The sequence below is a fragment of the Arvicola amphibius genome, chromosome 5, assembly GCF_903992535.2.
Source record: "Arvicola amphibius chromosome 5, mArvAmp1.2, whole genome shotgun sequence".
NCBI lineage: Eukaryota > Metazoa > Chordata > Mammalia > Rodentia > Cricetidae > Arvicola > Arvicola amphibius.
In genome coordinates this window covers 62,788,539-62,801,564 of record NC_052051.1, presented here as the reverse complement: position 1 = coordinate 62,801,564, position 13,026 = coordinate 62,788,539, and the positions used below count along the sequence as shown (strand labels likewise).

The 13,026-nt window shown below is 43.1% G+C and overlaps 1 protein-coding gene and 1 pseudogene across 1 annotated transcript in view; both read right to left on the bottom strand.

Annotated features, from left to right (window-relative positions):
• Positions 1 to 13,026, bottom strand: part of Ryr3 (ryanodine receptor 3) — a 429,760-nt gene that overhangs the window by 91,813 nt on the left and 324,921 nt on the right. The window contains exons 64-68 of the mRNA XM_038331390.2: positions 12,180 to 12,301; positions 7,221 to 7,270; positions 6,755 to 6,815; positions 2,410 to 2,648; positions 942 to 1,023 (exon numbers count right to left, since the gene is read on the bottom strand). Of these exons, the coding sequence (XP_038187318.2) occupies positions 942 to 1,023; positions 2,410 to 2,648; positions 6,755 to 6,815; positions 7,221 to 7,270; positions 12,180 to 12,301 (554 nt within the window). The remainder of the gene's footprint in view (positions 1 to 941; positions 1,024 to 2,409; positions 2,649 to 6,754; positions 6,816 to 7,220; positions 7,271 to 12,179; positions 12,302 to 13,026) is intronic.
• Positions 4,740 to 5,265, bottom strand: LOC119814048 (annotated as a pseudogene).

Here is a 13,026-nt window from a genome sequence, read left to right as displayed (position 1 = left end):
CTTTTCTGGTGCCGAGCTGTGCATTGTTTAAAACCGTAGCTAATCTGACAGCTGAGAATGGTAAAGGTCCACGGGTGTATCACACAGAGACTCATTAAACACTAAAGCAACTGCCTTAGGTTCCCGAGTGTCTCAGCAACTTGTGACCACAGGAATGCTGGGCGCTACTCAGAAGCCGTGATAATGAAGTAGCTGTTCCTTCAACATTATTTATTATTATTATTATTATTATTTTGGCTACCAGCACATGATTTTGCAGGATTTCACAGTATCTGTAGCCTTATGTATTCAGTAGCTTTCTCCGCAGAAGCTGTCAATCTCATTAACCTCATTATGTTTCTTTACATTGCTACAAAATGTGCGTAACTCAGCTGTAAAGCTACCACTTCTGATCAGCGAATATTTAGATTTTGCTGGGCTGAAAAACAGATGTTAAGGGCTTTAAAAAAAATTTAATGTAAGGGGTGGGGAAAATACATTTTAACATAATATTTTATTGATAGGAATTTTATATGTGCTCTTTCTTCCATCTAAACCCATATGCCCCTCCTTGCCCTCTTTAAAATTTGTGGACTCTTTTTTTATATTAATTGTTGTTACGTGTGTGTGTGTGTTCTCAAACATAAATAACAATTCTCAGTTCTCAGTCTGCATAAGGGTACTCAGATATATGTTTTTAGGGCTGACCATTTGGTATTCGATAACAGGTGTGCTCTTTTCCGGGGAAGACTGTTTCTCCTTTCTTATCATTCCTTAGCTGCCTACAGTTCTTTGGGTAGGGTTGAGGATTCCTGGGCCATCTTAAGTTCCTATCACCATGTTTATTGCTATCCTTGTTCAATTCATGCTTAGGCCGAAGGTAATGCCCCTCCCCCACATTATATTTTTCTGAGCCAAAATGTTTTGAGGGGAAAAAAAACAAGCAAGCAAAAGCTAGTTACCTTTCTACATAGATGTTTTTCCCAGTCCCGAGGGAATAGAGGCTGCACAGAATGTGGTAGCATGAAATCTGCACGTCACCCACTGGAACAAAGAAGAGATGTCATAGCCGCATGTCAACCCCAGCTCCGTCTCCAACACACGGAAAAGCCCATGAAGAAAAATATTAGGGTAAGCATCAGTCAAGAGCAGACGACCCCTCTCTCTCTTTTCCCCTCCTCCCTGCCTCTGTAGACTAGTGAAATCGTCTTCAAACCGGACACTGTTTTGCTAGTTGCTGGGAAATACTGAGAGGAAATTGTGCTCCACCACAGCTGCCCAGGTCATTTGCAGAGCTGCTGAGGAAGATCACAAAGCTTCTTGGAGAAAAGAATCATTTGGCCAATGGAGCCAATGGAGCCTCCTTAATAGGTTGCTTCTCCAACCAAGGAAGACATTATATTCAAATTTTACCAAGGGCAGTCTAGTCTTCCTTTGGACTGAAGCTTCCATGTCATGTTTGCCATTTCCTAAGACGGTCCACACAACTGCTATGCTTTATTCAGAAGGTGAGGGATGGAGGAAGAGGAGAGAGAGTGGGGGGAGGGATGGAGAGAGAGTGAGTTCTCAGTTTTGCTTACTTAAAGATTTCTGCTGTATTAAAAAAAACCACACACACACACACACACACACACACACACACTAAATTGTACCATGATTTTCCCTTATTTTCTGAGTTCTGAGGGGAAATACGAAGAATTTCATCAGCAGTGATCATGCCCCCAAACACATCCAGACCTCATTCCACGGCTAGGACTACTTCAACAGAACCAGAACTAATTTAATGTTTTATTTTCCAACCAAGGAACTGCCTTGTTTCCATGGGACAGACGCCTCCCTAGTGAGACTAACTGGTGGGAGAGACAGCCTGAGCCACTGACAACTGACTCAGTTAATCGTATGGCAGTGTTTAAGCAGGCCTCAAACTCGGTGACAGAATATGAACGTGGTGGGCATGGGGGATGGGACTGGACTCACTGCTAAATAAAAAGCAAAATAAAACAAATTGAAAATAGGGGGAAAAAGAGATTTTAGCCTCTTTCCTTTGCTCCTGGTGACAATGAGTAAATTAAGGATTCTTAACATGGAGCACGGCGTCTGGGAAGTCTGGTAGCGGAAGTCTATCTGACGCCTACTGCTCAGATAACCTTTTCAATTAAATGGGAGCACAACCGCTGGTAGTAGCTAGACGGGCAGGCTGGGAGACTGGTTCAGAGAGAAACTGGAGAAAGATGAGTATTCTGTACTCCAATTAAGGGATTCTTTCCCCTTCCCAGAGTCTACCACTTGGCTTTCATTTCTTTTTAAATTTGGGTAAAGTATGGCACACCCGTCTTTCTACTCTGCGCTCAAGGTCAACGCAAGTACGTGGGTCTCACATCTGTGCTTTCGGGGGCATAGACATTGATGACAAACAGCGGTAGGACTCACAGAGTAGATCCACCCCAAACTGATGCTGAGCGATGTGCTCAAAGATGGATGTCAGGATGGGAAGCAGGGCCACTGTGGTGTAGTTAATATTCTGAGAAACACCTTTGATCTGCGTTCTGGAATGGGTAAACTTCCCCAGCTTCAGGTTTTCGGAGGTCTTCTCTAAGTCTTCTGCTGCGTTTTCGAAGAATGAGCGCAACCCGGCTTTCACCAGCTCTGAGCCCGACTTCATGACGGTCCTGCAAGCAAGCAGCAGTCAAAGGCGGGAGCACAACCGGACTGTGGACCCAACCCCCTTACGTGGTGGTGTCGTGGAGGCCAACTGGGCAGACAGTGGGTACTCTGGTCACCGTTTGAGAATGTGTCAGCTGCACTGGAAAAGAAACCTGTTTCCTGGAGTAGTGACTGACTAATGGGCCTGGCTTGGGATCATTGCTGAACTCTCCAGGACACGCAAGAGCGAATGAAACCGGTATTAGTTCCTCGTGAGCTCATTGCTGCAGCTGCCTAGTGTTGTGTTAGCATCTAAGGAATAGACAGGGGTGAGCCCTTTCCACGGCTCAGTTGGGGTCAAGAAAGAACCTTTAGGAGTAGTATGTAAAAGCAAGGAGATGGGGAAGAGAGGAGAGAAGCCGCCTGAAGCCGTACTCCTTTTAGTCGGCACAGCAGTCCCAGAGTGGATGAGAGGAGAGAAAAGGGAAAGGCAGCCCTTTATAAAACCAGCCTAATTAGGTCACTGACGCAAAGGACAGGGAAACACGCCCCAGAACAGAAGCTAAGAACGGCTGAAGTCTTCCCTCAGAACCGTTTCATTAGACTCAGAATTGGAATACAACCGAGAAGCAGTGTGCAATCTTCCACATTCCAACATCCTCACAAGATGATGACAACATCGCTTCAGGGGAAGATGCTCTTTATCTTCAAAGTTTTCTACGTAATTATCAGACATATCAGGACAGTGAAGGCTGTCAGTGAGGCTTCTTCCAATTTATCTATATTTCATTTGTCAATAGGAAAGCAGACAGGCACCAGATTTCTATTTCAGTTGTTTTTGTTTATATCCTAGTTGAACTCACATTCTCTTCTGCTATATAACCATATGAATTTCAGGTCACTTTTGTGAAAATGCACTAACTTACTTAACACTTGCCTCTAACTTTTTAAAATGATAAAAGAACATTACAAACATATTACTATTTAAGCCTGGGACTCTGACTCTCTCTCTCTCTCTCTAAGAGGCAAAGTGGCTCAAATAGAAAGAAAGCTTAAAAACACTAGACAAAAACAAAGTAAGAGTAAAATGCTAATTTTACCAATCTATTGCTGCTCCCATCTTCCCTGTGTAGCCCAGGACGGCCTGCTGGAATTGCAGACCTGCCTTATCCCTTCCAGCTTCTCCTCTCTTTCAGTATTTCAATGCCCTCAGTGTGTCTGAGTTTAAGCTCTTCTAATGTTAAACGTAAGGCCGATATGGATGGAGTTATTGTCACAAGAGTCTTGGATAGACAGGTATAAGGCAAGCAAATGGCACCAGTGGGTACTGGCCATGCACACACTCTAGTTAGACCAGACTACCCAAGCTTCTTGGGTCAGAGGCTGACCTGGACCTTGTAGGTCATTCTTACTTCATTGTGTTCTATTTTTCTCTTTATTTGCTTGTTCCACTATATTGTCATTAGAACAAGGTGAGAGGTTCAATTAGTCTAAAATGCTTAGATACACCCCAAACTGTCTTACTCAAATATTTTTATCCTTCTGAACATATACCTAATTTCCACCTTCAGTTGTTTTAGAGATAGAAAGTAACTCAGTTGGAAAGATAGGTGGAGCATGGTGCTAAGGAAGGCCACCACCCTTGGGCATGGCTCTAGTGTGTGGTGGTATATTATTTGTAGTTTGCTAAATAAATCTTTCCTGAAGACCAGAGGCAAAGCTAAAGCCACTAAAGGTCAGGCAATGGTAACAAGCACCTTTAATCCCAGGATTTGGGAGATAGAGGCAGATGGATCTCTGTGAGTTCAAGGCCACCCTGGGCTGCCCAAGATCAGTGTGGAAACAAATCCAGGTGGTGGTGTCTCACACTCTTAATCAATGTCCTAGGGAGTCACATGCCTTTAATCCCAGCACTAGAGGGAGCATAAAATGGGAGGAGAGAGAGGTTTAGTCTGCTTAATTTATGGTAACCCAGCCTTAGAAGAGATAAGACTTCTCTACTGGCTTGGCTGCTTTGCTTTTCTGGTTTTCAGTTGAATACCAGTTTCTATCTCTGGGTTTTTATTATTCGGGTTACACTGGTGGGTTAATGGCTTGATGGTGGTGGGCAGGATCATCTAGTGAGTCTTCTCCAGGAAGGTCTTGCAGCACCTGAGGCATTGCTGGTACATCAGCTCGAAGTTGGAGTCAGTGCCTATTAGGGATCTTCAAGAATGATTTGTTTCTGTGGATTATAGCTCCCAAGTAGCTCACTTTTAGCTTTGCAGTTTTTTACTTGATTGCTTTTTTGATTCAAATCTCTCAGATTCGCTTTCATTCATACACAGTTTATGACTGAATGTGGCAAAGTCTTCTCTTGTAATCTACCATGCAATGTGATTTATAGGATGCCATGTTTTCTCATACAGTTCTGCCCTCGAAATTTGGGGGGGGGGTTCCCACAGTGTAGGTGGATGTAGCTGCACTATCTATCCTCCATTTATCTGAAACATTTTCATCAGTTACCGATTTTCTGAAAACTGCTTCTGCAATGGATGACCAGCAAATGTTACCAAGACACATGAACAACACTGACTTGATCTTTCGGAACAGACCCTGATCGCTCTAATTTCTTAAAAACACCTTTGCCACCACCTTTTGCATGTGTATATTGTGTGGCGTGGTAGCCAGAGGCTGATGTTGGGTATCTTTCTTGATCACTTTCCATCTTATATATTGAAGCAGGATCTCTCATTTGAACCCAGAGCTCAGTAATTTAGTTACTTCATCTAGCCAGCTTGCTCTGGGTATCCTGTCTCTTCCTGAGTGCTAATGAATCACTACAACCACTAGAGATGTGGATTCTGGGGATCTAAACTCCTGTCCTCATTCTTGTAGGGCAAACACTTTTACCCACTGAGCCTCTCTAGCCTTTCTTATTTTTCATGGGCTTCAGTTTGTCACAGAATGCCATCTTTGGTACACTTTCTTAAGAAGGTGGCTCTCTTTTGCATTGGATCTTGAAGGGCATGGCCTCTTCCTGATTCTGATAAGGACCTTTGGTATTTTGTGACACAAGGTCATCCTTTGCTTCCTGAGTACTGAGATTAAAGGCATGCACCACTACACCCAGCATAAGGACTTTTCATTTCATTCATTCATTCATTCATTCATTCTTTTTTTTTTTGAGACAGAGTTTCTCTCTATGACAGTTCTAGTTGTCCTGGAACTAGCTCTGTAGACCACGCTGACCTAGAACTCACAGAGATGCTCCTGCCTTTGCTTCCTGAGTGCTGGGATTAAAGGCAAGAGTCACCATTGCCCAGCAATAAGATCTTTTCTTAATGAGCATGTGCAAAAGAACTCCTATTGGTTCTGTTTACTATGCCTCTCTTTTAAAATATCATGTATGCTAATAGTACCAAAATTAGGTATTATTTTTTAAAATAAAATTTCCCTTTTTGTTCATTCATCCTTTCTGCATCTTTTATTTTATTGAACAGGGATTCACTGTAAATCCAAGGCTGTGTTTGAACTTGGGATCTTTTTGTCTCTGCCTTCAACATGCTAAGATTACAAGTATAAATTACTTCACCAGCTATCTGACATATTTTGAAAGTTAAATTTATTTATTTATGCATATGTAATTTATGCATATGTATGTGTGTAGGCCAGAGGATGATTTCTGGGAGTCAATTCTCTCCTTCTACCACATGGATCACAGTGAGTGAACTTGGAACATCGGAGCCTGGACTCCTCCCCTGGTTTCCTAGATGATCCTTTTGAAGTTAGACATCCCCACACTTTCCTGGCCATGTTGAACTCAAAATGATATTGATCATCTCTCATGATGATGGAGGTTTCATCACCTACCAGATATCTCTGTTTGGTGAGGGCAAGCGTGTGTGTGTGTGTGTGTACAATTAGGTACAAGCTGAATGTTGCGACATTATATATCTTATCTCCTGACAAATGAACTCAGCAAGGGAAGGTAAGAACTGATCAACTGTTTCAGATTTCAGATAGTCCATGACAGTAGGTCTGTACTGTGGGAATGAGAAGCAGAGCGTTGACTTCTCGGGCTTGCTGTGCCTACTTTGGGGGCCAGAGAGGGAGTCATCAGGAAGTACTGCAGGGAAAACATCAGACTTACCTTGTGTCAAGCGTCTGAGCTAAGATGTGAAGGCAGCTCACCATCGTAGTTGAATCACTCCCTAGAACAGAAAACATTGCCGGTGACTCTCTAAACCCAGCCCAGCTTTTAAACACATCCTTCTTAGTATGCGTCAGGCATAGCCCAGTGTAATTAACCAGCAACACACAAGGTGCCAGGTCTGTGTTCAGGAATGAGGCATTTATCTCTAGTCTGACACAGCCTCTGCTTCATGATGGATGTCACAGGCGGGCTTAAAACATTCATTGGTGTGGAAAATCTGAGCTGTTAAAGGGGGAGAGAGGTCATTAATCATGCTTCAGACCAATTTTCTGTGGAAAATTTAGGTGACACCTCCGTCCCAAGGCGCAGGTTTTCCTAACGGAGCCACAAATGAAGGCAGAATGGAAGCTCAAGATAATTACAGGAGGACTTGCCGCCTTTAGCAACACATCCCATCACTTACCGAAGAGAGAGATCCTGTGTCTCACGAGAGCGGCCAGCTTGCAGAACAGGCTGAGGCAGAAAAGGTGCAATTCAGAAAGCCGTGGAGACTCAGGAAGTGATTTCCACCCCATTCTTCCCCACCCTCACGTGTGAAACAGTGCATAGGTTGGGGCTTTGGGAGGAAGCACCTTGTCCTCTAGAAGAGTCTTTAGAACCGCACTTAGGGAAATGTTATGGGCTGCACTGTCTTGGTGGAGAATCATGAAAGGTTACTTGCCGGCAGCTCCATCCTACTCAAAAACCATCCTTTGGTAATGAGAAGAGTGTTTATTTGGCAATGGCCCTGTATAATCTTTCCTTGGTGCTAGGTACCAGGTGTTGAAATGTTCATTCATGTGTAACATGGAGAAAAAAAGACGAGGGTACTAAAAGGCAGCTTGATTTTCTGTCATTGCCATGAATTGTAAACCATTTTGCAGCCTTTAAGTGGAGTGTGAAGCTTTAGTTGGAAGGTGGAAAGAAATGTTGGGATTAGAAAAAAAATGTTAATGATTAGAGTAGGGAGTAGGAGTCTGTTAAATACAAAAACACTTTAAAAAATACATTTTTCAAAGCTGGGATCTTCATGACACAAGGGGATAATAGGATATCCAGGAGGACTCCCATTAAGGACCTAACATTGATTGTGTAGCAGAAGCTAGAGGCCTCGAACCAAACCAATGACCCATTGCAATACACACTTTCAAGTAAAGACTAAAGGGTACACGGTGTGAGTCACTGGGCCATATTACAGTTTCCACGCCAAGATTCTTTTATTTGTTTTGTTTTTTTTTGGGGGGGGTTACTTTTAAATTTTGTTTTGCAAGGGAGGTTGCAAGGGCAGAGGGTAGAAACGAACTGATGGGGAGATGTGTGGGGTCAGCATGCATGGGGTGAAATCCATAAAGAATCAATAAATGTCAAAAAAAGAAGTTCATTTTTGCTATTATCTTTGTTAGTCTATCTAACATCTCTGTCCTAATTGGGTCTTGGGAACTAAGAGGCAATTATCATCATCGTCATTATTATTATTGATATTGTTGTTGCTGCTGCTGTTGTTATTGCGGCTGTTGTTCTGACTCCTTGCCATGCTTCACTTATACTTTGCATGGGTCATGGAGACCCTGGAAGGTTGAATCATACTTCAGGTGTAGCTGGGAAGGCCTTGTGCAGTTAGGAAGGAGCCCTGTAGACATTTCTGAGCACGTTGACAATTAACCCCACCCAAGGGTACTGTGACTACAGTCCACATAGGTGGATGATACTCTTGGGAGAAGAGCCTCCTGAACTCTGACATTTGATATTGACATAGCTTGACAAGAACTTTGCTTCCACTTCAGGAAGCAGGGAACAGAAAGAGGGCTGACAGGGAAGACAGAGACGAGACACTGGTTCAGGCTGAGAGGCTCCCTGAGGGGACTCAGCTTATCACAGCCTCAATTCCTAACTTGCCAGGGATATTTCTGCCTCTCACAGGACAGAAGTCTCCTTAGGACAATCCAAACAGAGAAGAAATGTGCCTCTAGTGCTGGTTGATAAACCCTATCAATTTAAAGGACAATAACCTCTTAGTTAATGTCTTGGATTTTTTCTGGGCTAGGTTGAAAAACTACAATCAATGCTATTGTTGATTAGTAAAAATAAGTCAGGACCTCCCCGGTCTAGGAGTTTAGGAGAACTCATAGTGTGTTAGCAGAAACCTGGTACCTAATGTGACATTAAAACAGGGGTTCCTGCTTATTTGATGGGAGCTCACGGAGCTGGACAGGGAGAAGGAGTATTAGACAGTGCAGTCTATATTGCTGAGGGCTTAGCTCTGTGCTTGGCCTGTGAATAACTAAGCTGTCTTGGCAAAGATCCTTCAATGCTCTCCACTCTGTATTTGTTTTTTCTCACCTGTAATCAAACAGTTTTTCTACAAAAGTTGGAGAGCAACTCAGAAATTTGAAAATGCTTTAAATGGATGAACACATATTTTGTATGCATTGGAAGAAAATGTTCTTTCTACCTAACGCCCATGGTTGGGCTATTATGACTGGATACTGAGGTGGCTCCCCTCACTGTCAGAAGTCAAGGTGCTTTGCAAAAACCAGCCCCTGAAACTTTAAAGAGTTGTTGCTGTCTCTTAAGAGTCTGTGATGTAAATAAAAGAATTATTGCATAGGGTTAGTTTCTGTCAACTTTACACAAATGAGACATGTCTGGAAAGAGGGAATCTTAATGAACAAAAAATGACCCTATTATTGGCCTGTAGGCGACTCTGTAGGGCATTTTCTTGAATAATGATGTGGTGTGGAAGCATGATGTGTGGGTGCCATTTCTGGGTGGGTGATCCTGAGTGTATAAGAAAGCAGGCTGAGCAAGCCATGAGGAGGAAGCCAAATACAGCATTCTTCTGTGGCCTTTGCTTTAGTTCCTGCTTCTAGGTTCCTGCTTTGAGTTTTTGTTCTGACTTCCCTGGATGAGGGACTATTACCTGGAAGTGTAGAGGAGAATAAATTATTTCTTTGCCAAGTTGGTTTTGTTCATGGTGTTTTTTTTTTTACCACCACAGTAAAAACCCCAGCTAAGACAATTAATCACTTTTAGTTCAAAATAATAAAGGGCTACAGTTCCCAGGTGGTTGTCTCCTTTCTGAGAGTTTAAAAACTATAAAGCCTGGCATGGTGGCACAAACCTTTGAGAGCCAGGACATCCAGGGCTATAGATTGAGCCCCTGTCTCAAAAAGAAAAAAAAGATGAATATATAAAATGAATTATTCAAAAAGAGAAACTCCATGCTGTGAAAGGCATCAGATTAATGACAAGGTGGATCAAGGATGAAGGATTCAATAAGGGGGGATCTAGTGGATATCAGAGGCTGAGGCAAGAGAATTGGTAGCTTTAGAGAAGCCTGGGGTGGGCTAAGGAGGTCCTGTCTTTAAAAAGAAAAAGAAAAAGAAAAAGAGAGAAAGAAGAGAGAGAGAGAGAGAGAGAGAGAGAGAGAGAGAGAGAGAGAGCGAGAGCTGTACCTTTAATCCCAGCATTTTGCAAAAATAGGCATATTTCTGTAAGTTTGGGCCTGCCTGACTTAAATAGTAAATTCTAGGCCAACCAGGGCTACGTATTGTGACCCTGTCCCCAAACAAATAAACAAAAACCAGAGGGGAAAAAAGGAATGAAAGAAGAAAAGAGTCTGCTAGGGTGAAACAAACAAAAACCAAAGCGGGAGGGGGAGAGTAAGAGAAAAGAGGGAAAAGGAGCGGGAGGAGCAGGGCGGGGAAACACGTGCTGCGCAAACACAACCGCTCCTGCGGGAGATTTGGAAGCTATTTGCAAGGCTGATCAGCTCCAGGTTGTATTCCAGCCACGACAAATGGTGCCTGGTTGAACAAATGTTACATTTCCATGAATTAATAGTCTAAGATCAACAGATGAAGAAAACAGACGCATCTGCCCTCTGTTGGATTAGCTGAATGTCTCACGTGGCCTCTCATTTCCCTAGCTTCTTATAGAACACATGAGTTCAACTTAAAGGTATAAGATCGTGGGACCCGTACCTGGTTCCAAAGAATCCTTTTTTGGCAGCATGGGCTCTCTTCTGTCTTGAGTGGCACTAAGTGATTGCCGTACACATAAGAGGCATGCAATGTCCTGAGTTTTCAGCCTTAACCGCCTGTATCACTTTGGGTACTGGAGTGAAGCTAAAGGCACCTCAGATTCTTGCTTTGTGAAATGGAGACCATGCAGCACAGGTAGGACTTTCAGTTTAACACACTGTGAGGTTTCACAACCATATTTACTCAGATGGCTCATAACTCTTGCGTATGAAAGTTAATCTCAGTGCCAGCCCATGCAGAGTGTTTAGTAAATGTTAGGCAAATCGTCAAGCTGAATATATTCCCAAAGACTGTGATAGTCAGTTAGTAGCTGAGCTCTTATCCAGTCCAACGTGTGTGTTTACTGTCGATAGACTGCACACAGACCTTCACTACCTTCTTTACTTCTTTGCTGCTTAGAAGTCTAATGCAGCCTCACTCAGCTTTTTGTGTGGATACAGAGACTCAAACTCAGGTACTCATGCATGAGCAGCAAGTGCCTTTACCCAGTGAGCCACCCCTTCAGCTCTGAGACTGAGAAGTCCGAATAAACATTTAGACTGAATCACGTAGTTCTAGCTTTGAAATCCCAGATTAGCTGCACTGGGATTTTTAAGATCGGAGTTCTAAAAATTCTAATCTTGCAAACTTGATAAGGAGCGACAAAAAAGCAGTGTATACCTTAGTTTAATTTTCCCAAGCTTCAGAAGGATTGTGGCCTTCTACTCAATGTTATTTCAGGGTAATTGACCTGGGTATCTACATATTTCCCAAGTCCCTATGAACACCCCAAACAATGTGATTCTATTGGTTCCTGAGATCACCGAGGTATACACAAATATAAAAAATTTCAAATCAAGATGGTAATCAATTACTAATCATCAGGTTATGCACCATTTCTACAAAGAATTTGTGATTCAGTCTCCAGGTATCTGATGCCTTAAATAAACCACATTAGCACTGAGAATGTCAGTTTGAACAAGTATCTTCCCAGGCCACGTGTACTAGAAGCTCTGTCTATAGGGTTTTGCTATTGGGGTACTTGGAGGCTAGGGATGGTTGGAGAATGGAATTGAGTGGGAGGATTTTAGGTCAATGGGACACGCCCTTAGGGAGATCTTAGGATCCTGTCATTTTTGACTTCTGGCCATGATCTGAGCAGTTTGCCTTAGAGTGAACTCCCCTTCACTGCCATCTGGACCCCCTACCATGGAATCAAAGAAAGGCGTCTACTCACCCCGGACATGAAACTTCAGAACTATGAGATAAATAAACTTTTAAGCTTTACTTATAAATTACATTGTGGTACAGTAACTCAAAGCTGACTAGCATAGAGGCCTCTCCTGATTTCATGGACTTACCTGGCTACCATTTCTTTCTCTTTATGGGAAGCATACCCACTGCTGCTAAGTGGCTTCAGAGGAGATGACAAGAAGTAAAGGCGGTGGTTGGTGAAGTACTGGTCAACGAGGGGGAGGAGAACCTGGAAACCATCAAACATCACTTTTAAGGTCGCTGATCCAAGTCTATCTGCCAGTTCCTTTTACAGAAGTCATTCTCAGTGAGCAGAAGCCTCTGAACACTGGATGTGGAAAGTTCCAGGGAATTCTATTCTGGCTCTCACTTTGCACTATTATGATTATGATTATTATCATTATTATTATTATCTACTAACCAGAGGTGTTGAGGTTATGTGACAGGAAAGGACATTGACTAAAGGCACAAATAAATTTGCATGCTGATGATCTGACTTGAAGAGGACACCTGGGGAGCTCAGATTGCCTTCTTGGCCACAGCACCAAAAGGTACAACTGAGCCCTCACCTCAAACGTCTATCTCTGCTTTACAGGGCAGAGACACTGAAAGGCTTTGGGTCCTCTGAGCAGGCTTCTACATGCAACATTGATCATTGGTACCCAAATGCATTCTCTATTTCTTTGCAGCAACAGATTTTAGTGAGACATATGCCTCTGAGCCAGGGAATACCTTACTCAGTTTCCCTTTTTGCTAGAGTAAGCTGAAAGGACTCACTTGCATCACCACTAGGTTAGGACTCCAGAAAAGCAGCATCTTGCTCTCTCCTCCCCTTTCCGTTTTGCATCCCTTTGCTACAGATATGATGAGGTTGGACTTATCTGGACCACAGTAATGTGAAGCACACTGTCACAGATGGTACAGAACAAGGGGGGAGGATCCTGAGTACTGAGG